We start from the raw sequence: 26,382 nt of genomic DNA on the forward strand, positions 1-26,382 counted from the left end.
TGCTCTCTTTCAAGCCTGTGTCTTCCGCTATATATATGTTTCATATGATATGACTTGACCCTAAGTCTACAAATATAGTACCTTTTCAATTTGTACTTCCTGACTGTTACTGAAGAAAACTATGTGGCTTAGATATGTCAGTAAAGGAAAAAAAGGGAGAGCCAGCCATGTGATGTCATCAGTGATGTCATCAATGACATTTGTGATGTCATCTTTGATGTCCTGGGTGTTAGTCTTAGCAGTGCATGGTGGTGGCTTGAGTTATGGTTGCTTAGCTTACCATAACTGGTGAATTTCAGGGGGTTTTCGGTTTTACTTGGAACCATAACGTCCGTTTAACAAAGTGTTTTCTTTGAATTTCATAGGTTTTTATTAGTCCAACTTAACCATAATGTCCCTTTAACAAAGTTTTTTCAGTGATATATGTATATATATATGAAAAGAGGAATTATTAATAACTTATATACAGTGATGTAACACCATGAAACATTTTGACTTATAAAAACCTATTAAATTGACAGAAAAAACATTGTTAAAGGGATGTTACGAATGAGTCTCACTGGTGCTGAGCGAGGCCGGAGAGGAAGGGGAAAGCAGGGCCAGGGAGAAGGCCAGGGTTGTTCTGACACTGACAGGGGACAACCATTCCTACGATTCAAGACTGGCTCCGCAAGGTGTGGGAGGTGGTGGCGTTGGAATGGACCACATATGCAATGAACAACAACCTGGGAATATTTGCTAGAGACTGGGGCGAGATAATGGCATTCTTGAAAGATGACTTTAGGGCTCAATGGTGCTCGCATCGCCTGAAACTCCTGAACATGCATTAACTGAACCCCTGCGAGGAATCTATGCAAGAGGAAAGGATTGCCGAACTCCGGTGGGTGGATTGGAAGGAAGGGAGTGGAGGGGAAGGTATTGGGGGGGGAAATGTTTAATACGTTGTCAAACTAATAAAGAGAATATAAAAAAGGGGATGTTACGGTTAAGATGTGTCCCATCATTGGGACTCCTCTGCTCCAATAGTTAGCCAGTGGCATCCCACCTTGGCATTTACCTCCTGGGTTCTCATGAGAACTTGCCCATTTGTAATGCCCCTTCTATTTATGCACTTCTCTCACAAATGTGTTGTATAAGTAAGGTAAATGCAGATGCAAAAGATTTGTAGAAGATTGTTAAGTGGCAGTTGGTGTGTGGAAGCTTAGTATGGTTTTCGGGTTATATGTACAGTTTTTGGAAGTGATCGGTGGATGGATGTATGACTGTATGAAAGCAGGCATTGAGGAAGTGTTATAAATATAAAACAAAAAAGGGTAAGGGCTGCCCTGTGCGATGGTGTGCACATGCCATTTGGGTCTTTTAATGATCCATGCCTGGAAAGGGTACTTTGGAGACCGTGGATAGTTATAAAGGTTCATCGATTATGGTCCTTATTGTATGCTAGGGTAAAGTATTTGGGACAGAAAATAGTTTTTGTCCTTTTATATTTTTAGATTTTTGACTCTGGGCGGGGGAGCCAGCCAATGAGGTGGCTAGGAATGTGAGCTTAAACTACCAGTACTAGTGTGCGTTCGAAGCCGCCTTATGGCCGGTTCTACCCGCTGCCATCTTCGTCCCCACCCTTTGTCCCATTTTTTTTCCCGCTCCAGACCCCACCCCCTACTTATCTTATTTCAGCAGCGGTGGGTGCCGATGCCACATTTTCTCCTTCTCTTTCCCTCCTGCAGGCCGCCATGGAAAGGGAAGAGGGGCTCCGTATGGAGCCCCTCTTCCCTTTCCATGGTGTGCCATCTTGGAAAAGGATTTTCCTTACTATAGCGGGGCGCCGTGTGGGGTGCTAATGGCCTTCATCCCTCGATGCAGGTACTAGAATGGGGGATAACGACCTGAAGCCCTTGTTATCCGCCATCGCTTTTCTTGGGCCGATAACTTGGGCTGCCGGGCCGTTATCTCCGGTTCCAGCATCTGGAACGGGGGATGAACGCCACATTATTCCCATTAGCATAACACCAAATGCTAATGAAAGTTTTGGAGAATTTAATGGAGTCTATCTACTTTATTGAGAAATGTAAAGTAGATGGAGTCTATAAGATTTTTGTTTTTGTTCTATTTTTTAACTGTGAAAGGTGGTTCCTAAAGGAACCTTTTAATTTTTGTTGCAGGAGAAGTCGGAAAGTAAGGTGGGGAAGGAAATGAGGGAAGAGGCACCAACTACTAATATGAAGGGGCAGATGGACAGGGGATGATGTTGCGTGTGTGTTACATCGAAGGTAGGGGGCAGTGTTTCTCATGCTCCTTGATTACAGCTTCAATAGCACTTCGAAATTGCTCCCCTCTGCAGAGTGGTGTGTTACAGTATATACAGAGGACTGTTGTCTTCGAAAGATATGGAGCAACAGCCTCTTTTATCGCTTGCAAGGTAGCTGGTGGGATTTTGCGCATGCTGGTGGTCCCGTAGGAGTACTGTCCAGCTAGTCCGCAACTGTGTACAACGTTCGTAGCTTTAGCCTTTGGTAAATTCCCAACAGTGGTAAAGAACTGCCACACCCATGATTCTCTCTGGGTGCTAAGGGTAGGCACTTCCTCTACCTCATCTTCTTGGTCCTCTTCATTGTCTTTGGAAGTACTGCACTTTCTTTGTTGTATAGGTCCTCCAGCAGTTGGTGGTGGTGGCTCTTGGGAGGAGGGAAGTGTGAGAAACCTGAGGGTATTCTCCCAATTAGACCCTGAGAATCCCTTATTCAGGTAATCAGGGAAGGGCTGGCGATCCAAACCCTGGGGGCAGACGAGTGAGGGAGGATCACCTGGTTAGGGGAGCCCAGGGTTATGGGCAGGGGAATTCCTCAGGTGAGATGTGGTATTATACCACGGAAAAGGGAGAGGAGGTCTAGGTCTCTGGGGGTTTTGTAGGCCGGATTACATCTACCCACCCAAAGAATCCCCTTTCTCCAATGTCCCATCCATATCTGATACATCCACTAGAAGCCCAAAATCGGTTGCATTCAGAAACCACATTTCCCAGAATTCCTGTCTTCTTGTTTTCTACCCAAATACTCACAATCATTCTTATCCTCGACCCTCTGCTTATTATTTCTGGAATTCCCAATCTGCTTTTATAAACCACTTCCGTTCCCACAATCCCCTTATTCATCTTGCCGATCCTACAAACCTCACCTTTCCGAGTTAACTGATCACCCCTTTTTTTTTATGACACCTTTTCCCCATCCCACCCCGTAGGATATCTGGAAACCTTACCTACCTTTTTTTTCCAACACAAACACTTTCTTGCACTGTGACAAACAACCGAGTAATACTAAAGCTGTTTATCTGACATGTCCCAGCCCACGGGTCAGGCAGAGTCAGGCAATTCACAATAATCACGCACACCTTATTGCCCTTTACTTTCCCCACAGGGATAAAAGGCAGAACCCGAGAGCACACGATGAGCAAGGCCAAAAGCATGAGGAGACAGCTACAACTAACTGGCAGTTCAAACACAGAAGAAAGGCGGTGAGACCAGGAAGGACGACAAAGGGGGAATCACCCTTGTCCTTTGCAACTCAGAACCACAAAACCTCCGAAAGGGAAAGCATAAGACCAGACGCTAAAGCTGGCTTGCAAAGCACCAGATGTCAATAGTACACTGGGCAAATTGACAAGGGGGTTCCTGGGAGTCTCTCTGCCAGACATTAGTCCTGGTTACAAGAGACTTACCCAGAGTCTTTAGCTCACTATCTTTCACAGAGAAGAAATATCCCAAACATATCAGTCTTTGTCCTGCCCTGGGGCAGTCCAGCACCGAAATGCTAGGCAATTCTCCTCTGAACAAGAGTACCAACAGCATCCCCAGACACGTGTTTCGGTCTGGTTGGACCTCATCAGTAGGGCAGAGCTGTGCCTCTCTAAGAATAGTGAGCAAGGGGTCCACGTCTGGATTCCCCTAGTAACTTAGGGTGAGACCCAAAGTTACTTGAATATGCAAATTGACAAGGGGGGTGCTGGGAGTCTCTCTGCCAGACATTAGTCCTGGTTACGAGAGACTTACCCAGAGTTTTTAGCTCACTATCTTTCACAGAGAAGAAATATCCCAAACATATCAGTCTTTGTCCTGCCATGGGGCAGTCCAGCACCGAAATGCTAGGCAATTCTCCTCTGAACAAGAGTACCAACAGCATCCCCAGGCACGTGTTTTGTTCTGGTTGGACCTCATCAGTAGGGCAGAGCTGTGCCTCTCTAAGAATAGTGAGCAAGGGGTCCACGTCTGGATTCCCCTAGTAACTTAGGGTGAGACCCAAAGTTACTTGAATATGCAAATTGACAAGGGGGGTCCTGGGAGTCTCTCTGCCAGACATTAGTCCTGGTTACGAGAGACTTACCCAGAGTCTTTAGCTCACTATCTTTCACAGAGAAGAAATATCCCAAACATATCAGTCTTTGTCCTGCCCTGGGGCAGTCCAGAACCGAAATGCTAGGCAATTCTCCTCTGAACAAGAGTACAAACAGCATCCCCAGACACGTGTTTCGGTCTGGTTGGACCTCATCAGTAGGGCGGAGCTGTGCCTCTCTAAGAATAGTGAGCAAGGGGTCCACGTCTGGATTCCACTAGTAACTTAGGGTGAGACCCAAAGTTACTTGAATATGCAAATTGACAAGGGGGGTCCTGGGAGTCTCTCTGCCAGACATTAGTCCTGGTTACGAGAGACTTACCCAGAGTCTTTAGCTCACTATCTTTCACAGAGAAGAAATATCCCAAACATATCAGTCTTTGTCCTGCCCTGGGGCAGTCCAGCACCGAAATGCTAGGCAATTCTCCTCTGAACAAGAGTACCAACAGCATCCCCAGACACGTGTTTCCGTCTGGTTGGACCTCATCAGTAGGGCGGAGCTGTGCCTCTCTAAGGATAGTGAGCAAGGGGTCCACGTCTGGATTCCCCTAGTAATTTAGGGTGAGACCCAAAGTTACTTGAATATGCAAATTGACAAGGGGGGTCCTGGGAGTCTCTCTGCCAGACATTAGTCCTGGTTACAAGAGACTTACCCAGAGTCTTTAGCTCACTATCTTTCACAGAGAAGAAATATCCCAAACATATCAGTCTTTGTCCTGCCCTGGGGCAGTCCAGCACCGAAATGCTAGGCAATTCTCCTCTGAACAAGAGTACCAACCGCATCCCCAGACACGTGTTTCGGTCTGGTTGGACCTCATCAGTAGGGCGGAGCTGTGCCTCTCTAAGAATAGTGAGCAAGGGGTCCACGTCTGGATTCCCCTAGTAACTTAGGGTGAGACCCAAAGTTACTTGAATATGCAAATTGACAAGGGGGGTTCTGGGAGTCTCTCTGCCAGACATTAGTCCTGGTTACAAGAGACTTACCCAGAGTCTTTAGCTCACTATCTTTCACAGAGAAGAAATATCCCAAACATATCAGTCTTTGTCCTGCCCTAGGGCAGTCCAGCACCGGAATGCTAGGCAATTCTCCTCTGAACAAGAGTACCAACAGCATCCCCAGACACGTGTTTCCGTCTGGTTGGACCTCATCAGTAGGGCGGAGCTGTGCCTCTCTAAGAATAGTGAGCAAGGGGTCCACGTCTGGATTCCCCTAGTAACTTAGGGTGAGACCCAAAGTTACTTGAATATGCAAATTGACAAGGGGGGTCCTGGGAGTCTCTCTGCCAGACATTAGTCCTGGTTACGAGAGACTTACCCAGAGTCTTTAGCTCACTATCTTTCACAGAGAAGAAATATCCCAAACATATCAGTCTTTGTCCTGCCCTGGGGCAGTCCAGCACCGAAATGCTAGGCAATTCTCCTCTGAACAAGAGTACCAACAGTATCCCCAGACACGTGTTTCGGTCTGGTTGGACCTCATCAGTAGGGCGGGGCTGTGCCTCTCTAAGAATAGTGAGCAAGGGGTCCACGTCTGGATTCCCCTAGTAACTTAGGGTGAGACCCAAAGTTACTTGAATATGCAAATTGACAATGGGGGTCCTGGGAGTCTCTCTGCCAGACATTAGTCCTGGTTACGAGAGACTTACCAGAGTCTTTAGCTCACTATCTTTCACAGAGAAGAAATATCCCAAACATATCAGTCTTTGTCCTGCCCTGGGGCAGTCCAGCACCGAAATGCTAGGCAATTCTCCTCTGAACAAGAGTACCAACAGCATCCCCAGACACGTGTTTCGGTCTGGTTGGACCTCATCAGTAGGGCGGAGCTGTGCCTCTCTAAGAATAGTGAGCAAGGGGTCCACGTCTGGATTCCCCTAGTAACTTAGGGTGAGACCCAAAGTTACTTGAATATACAAATTGACAAGGGGGGTCCTGGGAGTCTCTCTGCCAGACATTAGTCCTGGTTTCGAGAGACTTACCCACAGTCTTTAGCTCACTATCTTTCACAGAGAAGAAGTATCCCAAACATATCAGTCTTTGTCCTGCCCTGGGGCAGTCCAGCACCGAAATGCTAGGCAATTCTCCTCCCATTTTAGATTTAGGTTTAGATTAGGCGTTTATCTCACCCATTATAGAGTTCAATAAACACCCTTGACATGTGGTCACTTGTGTCTGTCTTTATTGTTGTCACCGTGGGTTCCTAACAGATGCTAATAGCTGATGCCATTTTTAAGATAAATTACAGTTTTGGTAATATTCTTTAAGTATGCAAGGGTAAATTTTGAGCTTGAAAGTTCCTTGATCAGCAGAAAATAACTGTCAGCGAAGCACAGACCCTATAGCGAAGTGCAGACGCGTTTGCGAACACGTCATCATGCCGCGCATGCCTGCAAGGTCACGTGACACTGTCCGGAAAGTCTGTGATGACGTCAGATGTTTGCGGATGTAGACGAACGTAAAAACAGTGGTAAAAGTTGCAAAAAGTGTATAGGGTTGTTAAAAATTATGCTAGAAGGTGGGAAATGGCAGAGTGAGTTTTAAGGTGAAACTTTGTAAATTGGACAGAAATGTTGCTATATTGGGGTAAGTATGATATTAGTAAGTTATAGGAAATTAGCATGCACTGGTAAAAACCCATGAAACTCACTGAAAAAAACTTTGTTAAAGGGACGTTATGGTTAAGTTGCACTAATAAAAACCTATGAAATTCAATGAAAAAAGTTTGTTAAAGGGATGTTATGGTTAAGTTGTACTAATAAAAACCTATGAAATTCAATGAAAAATCTTTGTTAAAAGGACGATATGGTTACAAGTAAAACCAAAAAACCTCCGAAATTCACCAGTCATGATAAGCTACGCGTCCTAGTGGCGTCTTCATTTGGTTCACTTTTTCCCTGCTGTAAGGTAAGAAGCGTCTTGCAACAAGACCGAGCGCTGCGGTGCTCGTAGGAATCTGAGCCTCTTTAACAGTATGATATGTTGACATGCTGCTTACCACGCTGCATGCCTCTTTCAGATGAGAGTCTACACGCATATTGAAATGCCTTTCAAGAATCTTCACTTTGAAGTGTTGGTTCAAGATTTAAAAACCATGCTGTATCTATGGCAAGGTTAGTGTAGTTAAATTTATGTGATTACTTAGTGTTAATAAGGAGGAGTAGTATATGGAATTCTTGTGGTCATTTTTTCGACCTTTTTCTTTCTTTGCTGTGATTCTGCGATCTGTCATCATGCACATGTAATGGGATTGCACGTATGTACTTTCTATTTTACTTTTTCATTACTGGTATTCGTTGAAATCCTTATGGCTGATGATATATATGTACTTTTTATTGTATATAATTTTTCTCCTGGTATGTGTTGAAATCTTGTTGTTTATTGCGATTTGTATGACTGAATTTGTGTATCCATACCGCCATTTTTGGGCATGATGTACCCATACCCGGCATACTTGAAAAACTCCAAAAATCACAATCATGATGATGTACACGCTGATGGCTTTGTTTACTTGTTCTGTTATGATTTATGTGGATTTGCTTCTTGATTGTTGTATGTTTAACCAACTAATATAGCATATATGCTGTGGGTTATCCAATAGATTCGTGTGTTCAACTTGTTGGCATTCGGATCTGACTAGCTTGTGAAAGAGCTGGCCCTGACGAAGGAACACTGTTCCGAAATGCATTGGCCAAATGTTTGAGCTCGCCCTGTACATCTGCTGTTTCTAAGATGTACAATAATTGAAATTGAAGACAAAAATCAGAAATTAAACTATCATTTTTTGCAGTAAATTGACGGAAGTTTATTACTTTTTGCTTGAACTACATTGAATCTATACACCACGATTGATGTTTGGGAGTGCAGCCCGCACCGCTGTCTTAACGGCCTTGGTCCACACCCCCTGTTTTCGTTGTGTGCCATTCCACGGAGGCATCTTTCCAGCGGGTTTTCACCCTTCTTTAAATTCCAAATGAATAGTGATTAAACCATAAGGATTATCTAACAAGAGAAGGTTGTGAGCGTTCACTATACGCATTTTGTTCTTGTTTCCATCCGTGGGTTTACTTGAACGTGGCACACCACTGTTAAAATGTCATATGAAGAAATTGAACATATCACAGACAACAGAGCAACAACGCTGGGTTTCTCAGCAGAAGAAGCGGATGCGATTCTGGGCCTCATCAAGGAAACCATACGTACCCCAGGTGGGGCAGACCCGCACAGTAAGATTAAGCAACTTGAATACAACGTTAGAAAGCTAATCAATCGTAAATTACATGCAGTGACTTTGAGCAGGTATTACAAAGCACAAACGATTCCTAGAGGTCTTCGGATTCCATTACGACCTACACTTTGCAAGGAGAACAAGAAGTTTGTTGAGAAATGGGAACAAATTCTCAATAAATGTTCCCTAGACTTGATCTTATTGACCATACAGGAGTTATCTAGTAACGTAGAACAACTCGAGAAGGAGATTGAAAGCCTCTCTAAAGATATCACTGACATCACTGATGCCGAATCTTTTGCCGAGATTCTAGCCGACATTAATAAGAAGCTTGAGAGTTACCAAGAAGATTTGGAGGCTCAGAAAATACGTACGTTTCATCGAGATACCTTTGATTACCTCAACAACGAGGTTTACACATGGGCTGATAAATATCAACAGCAAGGCACACGCCCCAACAAGAACACAAGTGGCAATAGCAGCTCCGACTCTGATATCCCTGAGCAGGAAGAGAGAGCAACCACAAATCCTCAACCAGCCAGTACATCAGCCCAAGAAACAAGATCAACACAACCTAAACGCACAGCTAACACTGTTTTTTTAGACAGAGGAAGAGGACAAGGAGGGGGAGAAAGAGGAAACCAAAGGATGCAAACAAGGTTTCAAGCGAATCGCAACTAGTGGTTAATTTATCTAAGCGGACACTTTCAGCTCGAGAGATACAAACCCTGGAGAAAGTTTGTACCCACTTATAGCACTAACAAGTTCCAGACAGAGATTGAACTGTTCAAGCTGATTCAGAAGCTAAAATTGAAAGCATTTTTCATTGAAAGTGCACCGTCTGCTACAGCAACGGAGTCAGAGTACACTGAGTTTAAATTGAGCAGTACCTTTTGTCCACCGATACAAGTACCGGCAATAGACATTTTTCACAAAATGGTACTGAGTGACCTCAAGAAGATGCAGTTCCGAGCACCGAAAAGAACCAATCTTAACAGAGGTGAACTATCGCAGGTACGTGCCTTGTTTAGCGATGACACTATAGTTATCCGTCCCGCCGATAAGGGCAGAGCAATGGTGATCCAAGACGCATCACAGTATCACTCAGAATGCTTACGACAGCTTTCAGATACCAACACCTACATACTGCTACCACAAGATCCTACTCCTGAGATCAAGAAGAAACTTACAGAGACTCTAGACAGAGCTGTAGAAGATGAATGGATCAGTACTAAAACAAGGGCGTATTTATCAACCGCATTTCCAGTAATGCCTCATCTGTATACTTTGTCTAAGATCCACAAAAGTTTGATTAACCCCCCTGGAAGACCAATAGTAGAAGCCACAAGGACCTTGTTACAACCACTTGGTACATATATAGACTTCTTTTTGCAGCCAATCGTTCAAGCCACAAGTACATATGTGAAAGATACAACGCACTTTCTCCAAATATTAGACACCATTTCTTTGGCCTCTGAAGACATCCTATTTACGATTGACGTGGTCAGCCTCTATACGAGCATTCCACATGATCTCGGACAGCGAGCAGTATAATCCCTTTTGCTCAGTTCAACAGAAATTGGAGCCAATAAAGAATTTCTTATCATTTTGCTTGATTTTATCTCCAAGAATTCTTGCTTTAGGTATGATGGCAAATTCTACAATCAAATATCAGGGACAGCGATGGGAGCCACTATGGCACCAGCATACGCCAAATGCTTCATGCATCAATTTGAAACCACGCATGTATTATCCAATCCAAGATGGCAACACCAGTTGAAGACATGGGTCAGATTTATAGATTACATTTTTGGCATATGGACAGGCAGTAAGCAAGACCTTCTAGAGTTTTTGACATTCCTCAATGGGATCGACCAACGTATCCAATTTACTATTGAGATAGGTAATCCTAATGTACATTATCTTGACGTACAAACAGTCATCCAGGCCAACAGGATTACCACAACACTGTACACAAAGCCTACAGATTGAAACAATCTGCTCCATCGGCTCAGCTTTCATCCGCCCAAGACTCTCCAGAATTTGCCTTACGGTCAGATGTTAAGGGTTAAAAGGAATGTAAGTGATCCAGAGGATTGTCACATACAATTGCAGAAATTGCAAGAAAAACTATAAGCAAGAGGATATCCAGAGACAGATCTAGCTATTGCTCGTGATAAGACTAATGCACAAGAACGCCAGCAACTGTTAGTGAAGAAACCCTCGAAAGACAGTCCAGAATTGGTCTTCGTTACCAAATATTCCATACAAAGTAAGCAGATTAAGACCATAATACACAATAGATGGAATGTTCTCACAAGCGGCGAACGTACCGCTGACCTGTTTCCTACTCCACCGATATTTGCGTATCAAAAAAGTAGTAATTTGCAGAATTTACTAGTAAACACCAGAGAGAAAATACCAGCCATGAGACCAGACAAATTCTCGGGGACTCATCCCTGTATGAGCTGTGGGAACTGTAACAGCATCATCAAAGGTAGCACAGTCACACATCCACAAACTGGCAAAAGATTCGGATTAAGACAACATGCTACATGTCTCTCAGAGAATGTTATTTACGCAATAAAGTGTCCCTGTGGAAAGTATTACGTGGGAGAGACCTCACGTAAAATCAGGATCAGGATAAATTAGCATAAATCTAACATTAGGAATAAGAACAGGATGTCAGCCATTGCTAGACATTTCAATGACAATGGGCACATGATGAGCCAATTGAGGTTTCTTGTACTTGTAGTTATGCCTCCCAAAGGACAATATCGAGACATTAAACAGCGGCGAGAATAGAAAGAGGCTTTTTGGATTAACAAACTCGACTCGCTGTCACCGAAAGGAATGAATGAGGAGTTCGACCTCAGCTGCTTCCTTTGATGCTTGAGTAGCTGTATCATGATTTATTTTGGGGTTGATAATGTGCAGTATGTCAGAACGTACTGACACTGAGCCAATTTTTGGCTTACTTTGGATAAGTCATTAGTGGTATGGCCAGGAATGTACTTGCTTTCACGATAAACAATATGGCCTAAGCGACCAATAAGGAACTGTACATACACCTTGGATGCATCCATCCAGGTTATCAACGGCACACTTCTGGAGAACTCTGTTTAAAAATGTTGTCCTCTCTTTTCCTTTTTTCTTTTTCTTTTTTTTTGATCTAGCACTTAAGGGGAACCTTAGTTACAGCACCCGGGGCATCCGCAGTCTTGATCTGTCCCTTACTGTCCTTTACTTCCTACTAAGGATGTCTACGAATCAGTATAGGGGATTACACAGCTTTAACTTAGTCTCACCTGTGACAATGCCCACCGTGGCATTAGGTTTCAGGACAATGTAGGCACATTTCCAATGACTGATATTGTGTTGTTTCCTTTTTATCTTGTTTTGTTTTATATTTTCGTATAATTTTTAATCATGTAATAATAATCCTTTAACGTATGCTCTATGCTCCTAAATAGTAATGCTTAATTTTCCAGCGTGAACGAGTCTATTATAGCTCTCAGCCGACATCAAGCATACACTGAATGAGGCACATTATGTCCGTAATATATACCGGCAGCCGTGTTTCAAACACGGCTGCCGGCGTTTCGCAGCATTCGCGGCTCCATGTGTTGCCTTGGCAACTTGAAACAAACGTAGTAAATAGCACCATGGCTACGACGAACGCGTCCTAGCGGCGTCTTCAGTTGGTTCACTTTCTCCCTGCTGTCAGGTAAGAAGCGTCTTGCAACAAGACCGAGCGCTGCGGTGCTCGTAGGAATGTGAGCCTCTTTAACAGTATGATATGTTGACACGCTGCTTACCACGCTGCATGCCTCTTTCAGATAAGAGTCTACACGCATATTGAAACGCCTTTCAAGAATCTTCACTTTGAAGTGTTGGTTCAAGATTTAAAGCCCATGCTGTATCCATGGCAAGGTTAGTGTAGTTATATTTATGTGATTACTTAGTGTTAATAAGGAGGAGTAGTATATGGCATTCTTGTGGTCATTTTTTCTACCTTTTTCTTTCTTTGCTGTGATTCTGCGATCTGTCATCATGCACATGTAATGGGATTGCACGTATGTACTTTCTATTTTACTTTTTCATTACTGGTATTCGTCGAAATCCTTATGGCTGATGATATATATGTACTTTTTATTGTATATAATTTTTCTCCTGGTACGTGTTGAAATCTTGTTGTTTATTGCGATTTGTATGACTGAATTTGTGTATCCATACCGCCATTTTTGGGCATGATGTACCCATACCCGGCATACTTGAAAAACTCCAAAAATCACAATCATGATGATGTACACGCTGATGGCTTTGTTTACTTGTTCTGTTATGATTTATGTGGATTTGCTTCTTGATTGTTGTATGTTTAACCAACTAATATTGCTTATATGCTGTGGGTTATCCAATAAATTCGTTTGTTCAACTTTTTGGCATTCGGATCTGATTAGCTTGTGAAAGAGCTGGCCCTGACGAAGGAACACTGTTCCGAAATGCATTAGCCAATTGTTTGAGCTCGCCCTGTACATCTGCTGTTTCTAAGATGTACAATTATTGAAATTGAAGACAAAAATCAGAAATTAAACTATCATTTTTTGCAGTAAATTGACGGAAGTTTATTACTTTTTGCTTGAACTACATTGAATCCATACACCACGAGTGGTGTTTGGGACTGCAGCTCCCACCACTGGCTTAACGGCCTTGGTCCACACCCCCTGTTTTCGTTGTGTGCCATTCCACGGAGGCACCTTTCCAGCGGGATTGCACCCTTCTTTAAATTCCAAATGAATAGTGATTAAACCATAAGGATTATCTAACAAGAGAAGGTTGTGAGCGTTCACTATACGCATTATGATAAGCTAGGCAACCATAACTCGCGCCACCACCGTGCAAGGCTAAGACTAACACCCAGGACATCAAAGATGGCATCACAAATGTCATTAATGACATCACTGATGACATCACATATGAAATTAATTTTGATGAAAAGTCCCTACAAGGGGTTTTGTTTATAAAGGGGTTAGAGTTAGAGAATGGTTGGAGTGCATGCAATGCATGGAGCATGAAGGCGCTCGATCTCAAGCACCTACTGAAAACAACCATATCACATGACCACGCTTACTCTCTTCTTTACACCAACACTGAACTAGAACACAGCAATACTATGACACATTCGGTATAGCTCTTCTCATACCAACATCTGCCACATACTCCCCATCATCCTAACTAAACACAGCTGGCTGCACACCCGCCAGCCTAGGCGTTCTTATCAGGCCTAACGCAGCCAGAACCAGTCTGCTATCATACTGCCAGAAAGAACACATACTCCTGATCTCCCAACCACTACACCTACCGCTAAGAAGCAGCTATCATACGAGTTCCACACCTGCTGCACACATATCTGGTGCACACATGCACCTTATGACTCTCTCTCTCTCTACTGACTTGAACTACGGTTCCCAAGGGCGTTCAACCCACCAGCGCCTTGAGATCATACCAATGGTACATAAGGCGCTATATAAATGCAAAGTAACATAACATGACATAATGTTGGTAACAAGATGTCAGGAGTGATCGGAGACCTATCATGAGCTACTTAATCTATTAAAGAATGTACTCATCTAAACAAAACATTATATTGGAGTGCTGTTGTTAATATAGGAACCTAATCATACATAAACATAGGCAATGGCTGCAGCATGCACCATAGAAGTACAATATTTTTAATCTTCTCATTTTGGATAGTAAAATATTGAATGCTACCTTATCAGAGTTTTGAGTAATGTTAAACATACAATAATTAGCTAACAATTCAAGATGTATTACACACGTGTGCTAATATCAAGACCCAAAATGCATACAAATCAGAGGCGCATACAGGGAAACTAAAGTAAGGAGTAAAGAAACAGCATCACCAGAAAATGTTAATAACATTAAAGTTCAGCTTCATGTATACAAATGAATTGTGTGTTTGAGGCCTGCTTATTGCTCTGTGTATTTGCACCATGAGCTGAGACAAAACCCTAAGGAAAGTACTTTAAGAAGATACGACAAGGTTAACGTCTAGATATATAGCACCTTTTGAATTTTAATATTCTGACTGTCAGTGAACAAAATCACCTGGCCTAGATATGTCAGTGAACAAAAAAAGTGACCCAGATATGTGATGTCATCAGTGATGTCATCAAAAACATTTGTGATGTCATCTTTGATGTCCTGGGTTTTAGTCTTAGTAGTGCAAGGTGGTGGCGTGAGTTATGGTGGCTTAACTTACCATAACTGCCGAATTTCTTAGGTTTTTTGGTTTTACTTTTAACCATAACGTGCTTTTAACAAAGTTTTTTCATTGAATTGTATAGGTATTTATGAGTGCAACTTAACCATAACGTCCCTTAAACACAGTTAGACCATCAATCTTGTGTGTCCAAATATTGACAAAATGACAGTTCTGGTGTGGCCGGCAATGCCTTATTGGAGGTCCTAATGAGTTTAGTGATGTGATAAATGAGAGTCTGGTGTGGTTCCAGTTATGATGATGAATGTGCTGCTATATTTGCTGGTGTAAGAATGAAGTGCTAGTGTGATCAGTGATGTGATAATGTAGAGGCCGATTTGTCCAAGGGTGTAATAATGAAGGTGTTATTGTGGTTAGTCAATGATGTGATAATGTGGGTGCTGTTGTCGTCAGTCTGTGATGTGGTAATGGCGGAGCTGTTGAAGTGAAAATGGAGAGACAACAGATGGAATGGCAGACCACATGAAAGCCAATGAGCATTTAACATAAATGCCCGGATTCTATGTAATGATTAATATTGGTTTTTGGCCTATTTCTATGCACTCTGAACGTGACTAACAAGAAAACTGGAGCACATGGAGATAGTGGAATTGGTCAAGGCACAAAAATGTGGTCAAGAATGGAAGCTAGGATTAAACCCTAGATGTCCTGGACTGCAGTCAACAATTTGAATTTACTCTCCTACATCAAGAATTGCTGCACCAAGTGTATCCTCAAGGTAATAGGACTCACAGGAATCAGGACTTGCCGAATGATATGGCCAGCGAGCATAGTCTTAAAGAACATGGTCCATTTTCGATGACCAGTGTTCGCCGTGCACACCAGAAGAATAAGGGGGGAGCTAAGGAGGACTAGGTGAGGAGTAAACAGGGATTTGGGGTGTGTGGTTAGTGGTTATGTGGCGGGCAGGGAGGTGGGCCATGGAAGAAGGGGCATGGGGTGTAGCACGCATTGAAGGCACAGAGGTGGGTGGAGCAAAGGGGTGTATGGCTGGTGAAACCCTCATTAGAGAGCAGATGGGGCAGCAGGGATAGGCACAAGATGTAGATTTAGGGCAAATGATTTCGGCAAGAGGGTCCGCTGTTCGGCGAGTGGGATTCAGTGTGAGGGACATCCAGGGAAAGGGGAGTTAGGGAAAATACATAAAACCAGCAATTTTAAACCAGCCTACATCACCTTCTGCAAATATCTGGTGCTGTTGCTTGGTGCCACATCTTGATTTTAAAAAAGCAGCGTGCTAACATTTAACTTTGCTGAAACCGAATTGAAGCTGCTTGCTCAATAACACACTTACTACTGTTGACACATGTCACTATGGTCTGTGAAATGTTTGCATCAAAGTCTCAAACAGCAAACTAAATATGAACTGGACTTGCTCAGGATAGCCCAGCTGGGCCAGATGAACAATAATCAATTGTCAAAGGCAATGGCCAACTATAGCAATCGAATATGTGCAATGTCCGATAAACTACCAAAATGCCCAATTAAACCTTATATGCAACTTATCCCCGGCCACTATGGAATTTGTAAACAGAGGATGCAAAATAATGGGCTTAATGGAAAGGTGGCTGTTTTTAGTTGGAGATTTAGGAATGTATACCATTTCACTAAAAAAGATTATATTATGTCTCGGGCACAGGTCCTAGTTCTCACCAAACTGTGAAAAAAGAAACTGAAGCAAAGAGGCAAAATAAAAAGGTTGAGGTCAGCATACGCGCAAGCGAGACCACCAACTGGCTTCACAGATCTTAAATTGCTAAAGCACATTTTTCAGTCCTGCCACAAGGTGAGTCAAGCCCTCCAAAAGTCTGGAATTGAAGAAAAACTGTACAATCTCTGGCTACCAGAGAGCAATTTTGAAACACTGCACCTATCAGCGCCAAAATGTCAGGCCTTGGAATTTCATGGTTAAGGACATCATCGGGAAGGAGAAGGACTACCCGACCAGCACCCTGGGCCTCCTAGAGATGAGCATTATTTTGGTGGTGCTAGGGCCATGAAAGGAATGCGTCCATACCATTGGGCTGATGATGGGAGTGCAGCCCTTCTCTTTGCTTCTGGATCACTGATGAGGGCTGAAGTTGGTAGAGGAGGAGTGCTTGGGAAAATGTTGACTCTTGATCTTAGAGATGAATTGACACACGTGGGTCCTGACTCTTCTAAAACACAATCCAATTAAAAAATAACAAAATCAGAGTACTCACTGGAGTCCACGTAGGCCCAGCTGGGGTGAAGTGGCACTGGTGGCTGAGGAGGTGGGAAGGATCCATCTTTTGTCAGGTTCCCGGATGTGGCCTCCTCATAGGTAGGAGGAGCAGATGGAACAGGTACTCCTCCCTGTCCTGTTCCATTTCCCGACTGCCCCTCAGGATTCTGTTGCTTGTTACTGACAGTGACCTTCAAAGGAATGGACAGTGAAAAATTGAAAATTCTGACACCGATAACAATTTCGATTGGCTCTCAGGACAATGGGTAACCCGGGGCGCTAAAAATAATTGTATTTTCATTCATTGAACAGGACAATGCACGCCTCCTATTCAATTTATTTATTTATTTTATTTATTGTGCATTTGTAAGGGGTTTATACATCAAAGAAATTGAGTTTCAAAGCGCTCACAGGGCAACGTGGAGGGAACATGGGAACAAGGCAAAAAATAAACAAGGAAGGGCGGTCCTATTAGGCCTCGTAAGCATTCAGAAAGCATTCAGAACGTGCAAGTGCAGGGAGAGTGAGAGGGACAAAGAAGGACCTCAGTGCTAGGAGTTCCAATAGAGTGAAGTGCCAAGGAGTCAGTTGGGTGCAGCAGTAAGTGCCTAGCAGAGATCGCTTGGTACAGAGTGGTCACATGCCATTAATAAGTGCAGGCCTGTGCAAACACAAGCCAGTGGGTGCCTGGAGGCAAGTGCTGGGATGGTGAAGGCGATTGGGCGGAAAGGCCGGGACCCAGAAGGACACATAGGGTCCCAGGCCACCAATCTCAGCGACTGTGGGATATTACCATGGGAGTGAGAGGGGGAAGGAGAAGGTGAAGAGGAAAGTGTTGAGGAGCTTCCGTAATTTCAGTGAATGAAAATACTTATCGAAAATGCCCATCATGGTTGTAGAAGGCGGGGCTCTGTACGGTGCCCTTCTTCTATTACCATGGCAGCCGGAAAAGCGAGGAGGGAAGTCACTGCCGCCGCAACACCCAGGTAAGTGGGACCGGGGAGGAGGGTTGGGAAAAGTAAAACATAAAATAAAAGGGACTGTTGGGGGAATATGGCGGCCTGCGGCGGGGGAGGCAACCTGCAGGTTCAGTGGAACGCGGGCTATTAGTGGTTTCAGCATGCGTTTCATGGAACCTGATTGGCTGCTCCCCCCACCGCGGGTGCTAATGTAGTGTCAAAACTCCCTGTCTGTGAGCAGTCCAGTGCTCTAAGCATATACAAATAATCCAATTATTTCCAGCAGTGCCCAAAGATTCCTGATTTACCTTTTGTTATTTTTCCATTTTTAGAAAATAATGCAATTGTTGAGAGATCACTGTTGTGTGAGAAGTGTGTACATGTCTGACGGGCCACATTGTCGAACCTCTGCATGGCTTGTGTGGCCTATGGCCCTTCCGGGGTCGCTCATATGAATACCTGGATGATAGTCACATCTATTGTTTAAGCATCAATAAACTATTTCGTTTTTGGGATGTGAAACATCACTAGGCAATAGTTGTATGATTGTTGCTGTAGTACTAGGAGCTGGGAATGCCTGAAGGATGTCTTTAGTGCCACTTGATGACATGGACTGAGGGTCAGAGGTCAGTAGAAAAGAGATTGCAAATGGACAGATATGCATCGAGACAAGCAGGTGCAAGCAGGTTGTGATGGCACACAGGCAGGTGCAGCGGCCCCAAGAGTTTGGTAGTAACGGTGGTGCGGACAGCCTGGAAGAGGGATGATAGTCACATGGTCAGTGCACCACCCGCAGCGATGGCAGTAATGACAAGAAACATTCAGGAGAAGCATGTGCAGGAGGTGAGACGCTGACCCTCAAAAGGAGAGATGGCAGCCACCACATGACGTTAGAGGGAAAGGTGCCATTATCACAGTATGGCGACAAGCTGGCAGTGGTAGAAGTGTGCCAAAAAAAGCTATGGAGCTGTGACAACGGTGGAGGACAGTACAAGTACATGAGGGATGGAAAAAGTTGTGACACGTTATTTATTTATAGCGTGCGCCGAACCCTAAGGTAACTGGGCGCCACTTGCGTAACAGGGACCCCCGCAGCCCCTGTGGTGCAGGGGGCCCGCCAGCACATTGCCTTGGAGGGGTTCCCACTTGTAGAAAAAAAAGAAAAATGTTTTTTTTGCAAAAAAAATATATTTTTTTTCTTTTTTAATTCACTCTGCATTTATAAAGAAATTATTTTTGTAACAGAAACTTTCTTTATGAAGTCTGAGGGCTGTGCCCTCCGCATGGCATGGAAGACCCTAGGCTGGAGGCCTCCATGTCATGGGGTGGTGGGAGCCCTATGACTTCAAAAAGAAATAGTTTATTTTTGAAGTCACTCTGCCTTCACAAAGAAATTATTTCTATTATGGTTCGGTCCTTAACAGAAATAATTTTTTTATGAAGTCAGAGTGACTTCAAAAAGAAACGATTGGCCTCATTACGGATTTGGCGGTAACCGTGCCGTTGCTACCAGCAGGTTGCCGCCAGACCCATAATGATTTACCGGCGCCCGACTTTCCTGTAACAATCAGGGGATTACAACCCCGGCGGTCTGGGAAGTCAGGCGACGGCAAATGGTAAGTCCCCAGTTCCATAAAGTCCTATCGGACTCTATGGGAATGGGGACCACAGAAGCAACAGCACCATTAATAACGGTGCCGGTGCTTCCGTGAAAACTATGTGGGTGGGTGCCATTCTGCCCGGCAGGTCTGACCTGCCGGGAAGGACGGCAACCGCCCTCAGAGCTGTAATATGCCAGTCCGGAAACAACGGTGCCGGTAAGCTTACCAGCACCGTTGTTTCCAGTCCGGCATAGTTGGAATGAGGCCCAATTTCTTTTTGAAGTACTAGGGCTCCCCTCAACCCCATGACGTGTGCGTGTGTGAGTGTATGTTGAAAGGGTGCACACTTTAATGTATGGAACGCTGCCTGGATGTGCCTGTATGTTGAAGGGTGCACACTTAAATGTATGGATGGCTGCCTGGGTGTGCCTGTATGGTGAAAGGGTGCACACTTAAATGTATGGATGGCTGCCTGGGTGTGCCAGTATGGTGGAAGAATGCACACTTAAATGTATGGATGGCTGGGTGTGCGTGTGTGTATATGGTGAATGGTGTGTGCGCTTGCGTTCAGGGGCTAACCCTTCAAATGTTGGGAGGGGCGCCAACTTCATGGGCAGTGGGGGAGGGGCAAACTTATTTGTTTGGGGCATCTAATTTCTTTATGCATTTTAATGAGACTATTCTAGTGCAGCTTCCATTTTATAAGCAGTTAACTCTCTCCTTTAAGGTTTAATGCACCCACTTATGGACTGCTTTGAGAATGAATGGTTTCCTGTCCCTCTCTGCCCTTACAATCACTCCCCCGGCATGCAATTATTAAACCCACATCACAATTTCAATTGCCTAAAAAATGTGGCATTTGAATGCAGGAACTAACAGTGAATTGCTTTATGTTAGTAATTGCTGGGCTCTTGTTAAGAGCGAAACTCAGGTGCCGTTTAACATCTGTGTCCTGTTCTGTCTGGCAACTGCTCTGAAGGTCAGCCAGGTCGAATCAACATAGCCCAACATTTCAGGGGGGCAAGGGGGAAAGAGTGCTGATTCCCAGTCAACTCAATAGTGTTGCACCAATACTTGTGTTTAATGCCTGGATTACTTATTGGTAATCTTCATTACTCCTAGCCCTATTCTTCCTCGTCCCAGTGTGTATGAGACAGTACTTGTGTATAAGGCACTCTGCCTCATACACAATTACTGGGATGAGGTAGAGGTACATGGAGGTAATGCCCGATTTAGCTACCTGTAATCTTCATTACTCCTAGTCCCACTCTTCCTCATCCCAGTACTTACCTATGAGGCAAGGAACCTCAACCGTAAGCTCTGGGGCAAGGAAGAGGGACGTGGAGGCAATTCTGTGCCAAGGAGCTGATTTTGGAGGTTGGGGTGGGAGGGAGAGGGGATGTTGAAGGGGGGGCAAGATTGTACGACAAATTATAATGGCTGTCCATGTCCAGGCTAAGCAGGCATATGTGGTATTAGTGGCTAGAGAGGCATTTTGGTGCAGCCAGTCTAGTCATCCCTCAGTTTGGTATGACTTTTTTTTAACAGGGCATTTATGATAAAGCAGTCCTGTTAAGTGAATTACCTGGCTAGATGCCATCTGGGTGCTGCCAGTCTAGCCGTTTCTTACTGCGGCATTGTATATTTTTCTATATAAGTCACAAGTGTTTCTAGGCGCGACAAGACAAGGGATAGAAGATAGAGGGAGGACAAGACAAACAATGTCACTAGGCCTTGTGTCATTCAGATCGTGCAAGTGCGAGAACAAGAAGTGCAAGGGGAAAGGGAGGTGGGAAGTGCAAGGTAGAGGGGAGGGAAAACAAGGCAGCAATGCTCTAAGTAAGTGCAGTCAGGGCATTGTGGCTCTGGGTAGTGCAAGGAGAACAAGGGACTGTAGGGTTACAGTTACAGCCCCTAAGTGCATTGTAGGCCCAGAAGCAGTGCAAGGGTGACAGTGAGACTCTGGGGGTAGCCAAGCAACCAGTCGGTACAGCAGACAGGTAGGTCATGTAGGTTAGCAGGGGAGGGAGGGAGAGAAAGCAGAGGAGAAGAGGAAAGTTTTGAGCTGCTTCCAGAACTTCAGGTGGTCTGCTAAAGCTTGAGAGGGGTAGGGAGGCTATTCCAGGGGGAGGCACCTGCAGAGGAGAGAGATCTACCCCCCACTCTCTGCCTGGAGAAGCGTCTAACCCTTAGAGAGTGGTAGGTAGCTGAGCGAAGGGCTTGAGAAGGAAGATATTTTGTAAGAGAGCGTTGGATGTAGTGCGGGCCCCGGGCCCAGAAAGCCTTGTGGACAATGCAAAGGGTCTTGAACTTCATACTGCAGCAACTTGGAGCCAGTGGAGAGATTTCAGGGCTTGAGAGATACGATCCCTGTGCTTACGGCCAAGGATAAGTCTTGCAGTCCTGTTCTGGATTAGTTGAAGGGGCTGGAGGGTAGAGAAAGGCAGATTGAGAAAGAGCCTGTTGCAGTAGTCCAGCCTAGAGAGAACCAGGGCTCTGGAGACAGTGAGCTCCTGGGAGAAAGGAAAGAGTCCCTTTGAGGAGGAGCAGCTGGTAGTGGGACTTCTCGGCGACGTCCGAGATGTGAGGAGAGAAAGAGAGTGTCGAGTCAAAGCTGACACCAGTGTTTGCCTCACAAGAAGGCGAAGGAAGAGGGCCCAAGGCGGGCAGCCAGAGTGAGAGAGGGAAAGCAGGGGCAGGAGTCCAAATGAGAAGGATCTCCATTTTACTGGTATTAAGGCAGAGATTGTTGGAGGCACACCAATCCTGAATCGCGGATAGGCAGTCAGGAATGAGTGAGAGATGAGGGGACTCTGAGGGGAGCCTGAAGGAAAGTGGAGTGTCAACCGCATAACACTGAAAGTTAGAGGAGAATGTAGAGATCAGGTGCGTCAAAGGGGTCACATAGAGGTTGAAAAACCAGAGTGAGAGGATAGAGCGGAGAAGGGACCAAGTTGGACCTGGGAGGGGTAGTCCAAGAGGAAGGAGGTCAGCGACTCAAGGGCTTGATCCATGATTCCCAGGTTCTCATGGAGTCGACTTATCAGGATTGATCAGGATGGCATGGTTGACCATGTCGAAAGCAGAGGAAAGATCAAGGAGGATGAGGACAGAAGGAATGCTGGAATCAAGGTTAGAGAGCAGATCTTCACAGGTGTTCAGGACAGCAGTTTCATTGCCTCTGGCAGCTCTGAAGCCAGACTGATGGTCATGGAGACAACCAACAGATTCCGTGTGGAGAGTAAGCTGGGAGATGACCAGCTTTTCCAACAGTTTGCCCAGGAAAGGGGTGATGGAGATTGGGCGATAGTTTGCCGGGCAGGCAGTATCGGCAGACAGCTTCTTGAGGAGAGGGTGCATAAGGGAGTGCTTAACGGGAGAGGGGAACATTCCAGTGGCAAAAGAGTGATTACAGAAATCGGTCAAGGCTGGAGCGAGGGTGTCAATATGGTTCTTGATGGTTCTAGTGGAGCAGGAGAGCACCTGTTTAGATGACACTGATAGATCGGACTTGTCTAGAAACCTTGTCAGGTGTTGTCAGAGAGAAAGAGGAGAAAGGAGGAAGAGAGGTAGAGATGGCCAAAGAGGGGCCGAGAGAGGAAGAGGGAGAGGAAGAGGAGATGGAGGAAAGGATGTCCTGAGTTTTAGCGGAGAAGTGAGATGACAGAGCCATGCAGAGGGCCGGGGAGGGAACAGGAGAGGTAAAGACTGCAACAGGATTGATCAGTTCTTTTCAGATTTTAACGAGTTTGACCGTGTTATTAGAGGCCACAGAGACACAGGCTTGAATGTGGGTTCTCTTCTTGATGAGTGTTATTGCTTCGACTGGCATTTTCGTGCAACCTGTATAGATATGTCTAAATGTGGCCTGGCAAGCTTTACTATATTGTTATTACGTGTCTACACTGGTCTACATTGTGCAGCCAGTTGGACATGTTTTCATTGTGGCATGGCATTTTTAATAGCAAAGAATTAATGTCCCTGTGCATTGTTGGTGACTTGCATCTATTGGATTGGTGTTACACTACAAAACATTTGCAAACACTCTGGCTTTTTAGCCAATTTTACTCAGAAAGTGTGCTGTATATTATATTAAAACACATATTTATATCTTTCTCCTATTGCAGTGTGCGGCATATCCCTTCAGCAGCACGTTTGTGCGTATTGCGCAAGTATGATAATCTAGGCCGGCCCAGAGTGTGGCGCGGCTCTTGATTTGTTGCTGAGTTGGGGGGGGACCCTCAACGTGGCTCGCAGGGAGGCCCCCACATTTTGTGTTACACCACTGCTGGGCGCCAGAGGCTTAGGAGCAATGTTCTACAAGTTACAGGCATGTTCATCATTAAAAGGGACAATGACACAAAAAGAAAGAAAAAAAAGAAGCAATAAGTGCGGATGACCAGGGTTACATGATGGTCACAGGGTTGATACATAATCAGATACAGTACAACGTGGGCCAGGATCGGATATGCATTTAACCTGCAATAACAACTTGACAAGTTACAACAATCAGTGAGAGATTGGGTGTCAGAAAGATCATTTCTTAGTGTTAGCAGGACCTCACCCATCTTCTGCTAGTTCAGTTGAAGCCACATATAGCCCATACAGGCTGAAATGTGATCCATGCTTCATGAATGTATATTGAAGCAGATTTATGTCTGCTTGTAACTTACAGGGTGGTAAAAAGAAGATCTACGCTTCAACTTAAAAAAAAAAAACTCCATTCCGGAAGTGGTTGTAAAAAGTAGTGCAACTTTTGACAGTAAAAAATAAAGTAGTGGTACTCTGCTCCCGATAGCTCCGGTTCACTTCGACCTCTGCAAGTTGGGTGTTATCAGTAGACTACAGCCCGAGGTGCAGGCATCAGTATGGCAGGAGGGCACTAGAAGCTCTTGTGTACAGGCGCGTTATAAATAATGCATCATATCATAACATACCACTACCTCGGGTTGGCCAAGGGGCAAGCATGATCACCTCGGGGAGAGCAGATGTGCAACTGCTATCAGCCTACACGAAGGCAGAAGAGAACACAAGTGTTACCTCTGGCTGGCAGAAGGGCAGAGAGGCCTCCTCTTGCCAGAGGTCCTTGAAGTATTGCCTCAGGGTGGCAGAGGGGCAGGTGTTTTCAACTCATTACGAAGATGGGCAGAAGCCACCATATCAGAGTGAAAGGGGGCGTGGCAACCACTGCAGGGCAGGTGTCTCCACATTAAGGCTACACGGGAAGAGCGTCACGCCATGGTAACGGGATGATGCGACATGCTAAAGCATTGGTGGCAATAACGAGCGGCCGTGACTCAAGGTTGCAATGGCATGGGGAATGGGGAGGAGGCGACACGTGACAGTCACGTGACCCCCGCTTGGCAAGTGGAGCAGCGTGAAGGACCTACAGCTGATGGCCCATTGGGGGACGGGGGGGACACCGCAGTGGAGAGGGGGTGCAGAGGGATATCAAGAGAATGACAGGCAGCAGGACAGGCCGCATTATCTGCACTCCTCGTATGCACCCCTCCCTCCGGCTGTAACTATCGCTTGCTCCAAGGCCATGCCTCAGCAAGTAGTGGAACTTATGGCCAAGTGCTGAGCCACGAATACACTTGCCCTGGTGGTGGTAGGTGGCAAGTAAAACAGGTAGTTTTCGCTGTCCTGGGTGGGGGGTGTTTGAGGGAGCCGAGCCCTTCCTGGGAAATTAAGGGGAAAGGAGTCAATTTCAACGCGAGGTCTTCTGTGGCCTGTTACAGGAAAAGGTTCAATGTCGCATTTTCTATAGAGGTATTTCAAAAGTTCATTATCTTCCATTCCAAACACAGTACAGAGGAACGGAACATTCACACACATATATATGGGGCTGGCGCCATCCTTTCAAGGTATGAGGCCTGGGGAGGGGGTAAGAGAGAGAGAAGGCTTACCTTTCCCTGGGTCATCCTGAACCCCTGTATGATATCTTCGCCGTTCCGAAGATGCCTCCCTGCTCTAGTGCACCAGGATCTGTGGGTGTAGGGGTGTTAAGCCGAGCCCTGTGCTGTGTGCGTGTCCGGGATGCTCCTCAGTTCAGCCGCTGCAGTCTGTCCAGCCCTGCTGCCCGAGAGGATACGATAACATTCTAGCAACATCCACTAGGCTCCCAGCGCACGCAGTAGGACTGTACCATCTGCATGGCGCAGCAGAGGGGGCGGGCGGGGGGCACTGCGGCTCCGAGCAGGCAGACGGCGGAATTAGAGCAGACGACAGCAAGAAAGAGGGCAAAGTCAAGAGCAGAAACTAGATTCCGGGGAGCAGCGTGAGGGCGGGGAGGATCTGGAAAGGGGTGAGCAGGAAAGAGGGCCAGAGCCCAGAGGGGTCAGGGAAAGGGTAGCGCAGAGGTAGGGGATATGGGAGAGTGGGCAGTGTGAGGTGTCATGAGACCCGGCCAGCGACAAAAGGAATGAACGATGGAATGTGAAGCGACGAAGCTTAGAGGGAGAGAGTTGTTTTGAGAGACAATACAATGTAAGGATGGAGAGGAAGGACACAGAGCGCCTGGGGACTAATTCCGTTGTAGACAGTGCGCTATATAAATAAGTACCTTTAACATAACACAACATAACATAACAGTGAAAGGGTCAGCAAAGATGGTCAGAGGGTAGTCAATGTAGGAGGTAGAAATATGGCAATGGATGTTGGATGGGAATGGACAAAGGGTGATTGAGTATAGGGGTTAGGGGA

The 26,382-nt window shown here is 45.3% G+C and overlaps 1 protein-coding gene across 1 annotated transcript in view; it reads right to left on the reverse strand.

Moving 5' to 3' along the window:
• The window catches only part of FAIM2 (Fas apoptotic inhibitory molecule 2), a 342,143-nt gene extending 316,054 nt beyond the window's left edge, over positions 1-26,089 (reverse strand). The window contains exons 1-2 of the mRNA XM_069653661.1: positions 25,587-26,089; positions 17,116-17,308 (exon numbers count right to left, since the gene is read on the reverse strand). Coding sequence (XP_069509762.1) covers positions 17,116-17,308; positions 25,587-25,601 — 208 coding nt within the window. The 5' untranslated portion in view covers positions 25,602-26,089. The remainder of the gene's footprint in view (positions 1-17,115; positions 17,309-25,586) is intronic.
• Positions 26,090-26,382: the final 293 nt, after the last annotated feature.

This window comes from Ambystoma mexicanum, chromosome 3q (genome assembly GCF_040938575.1).
Source record: "Ambystoma mexicanum isolate Mex_15411 chromosome 3q, UKY_AmexF1_1, whole genome shotgun sequence".
NCBI lineage: Eukaryota > Metazoa > Chordata > Amphibia > Caudata > Ambystomatidae > Ambystoma > Ambystoma mexicanum.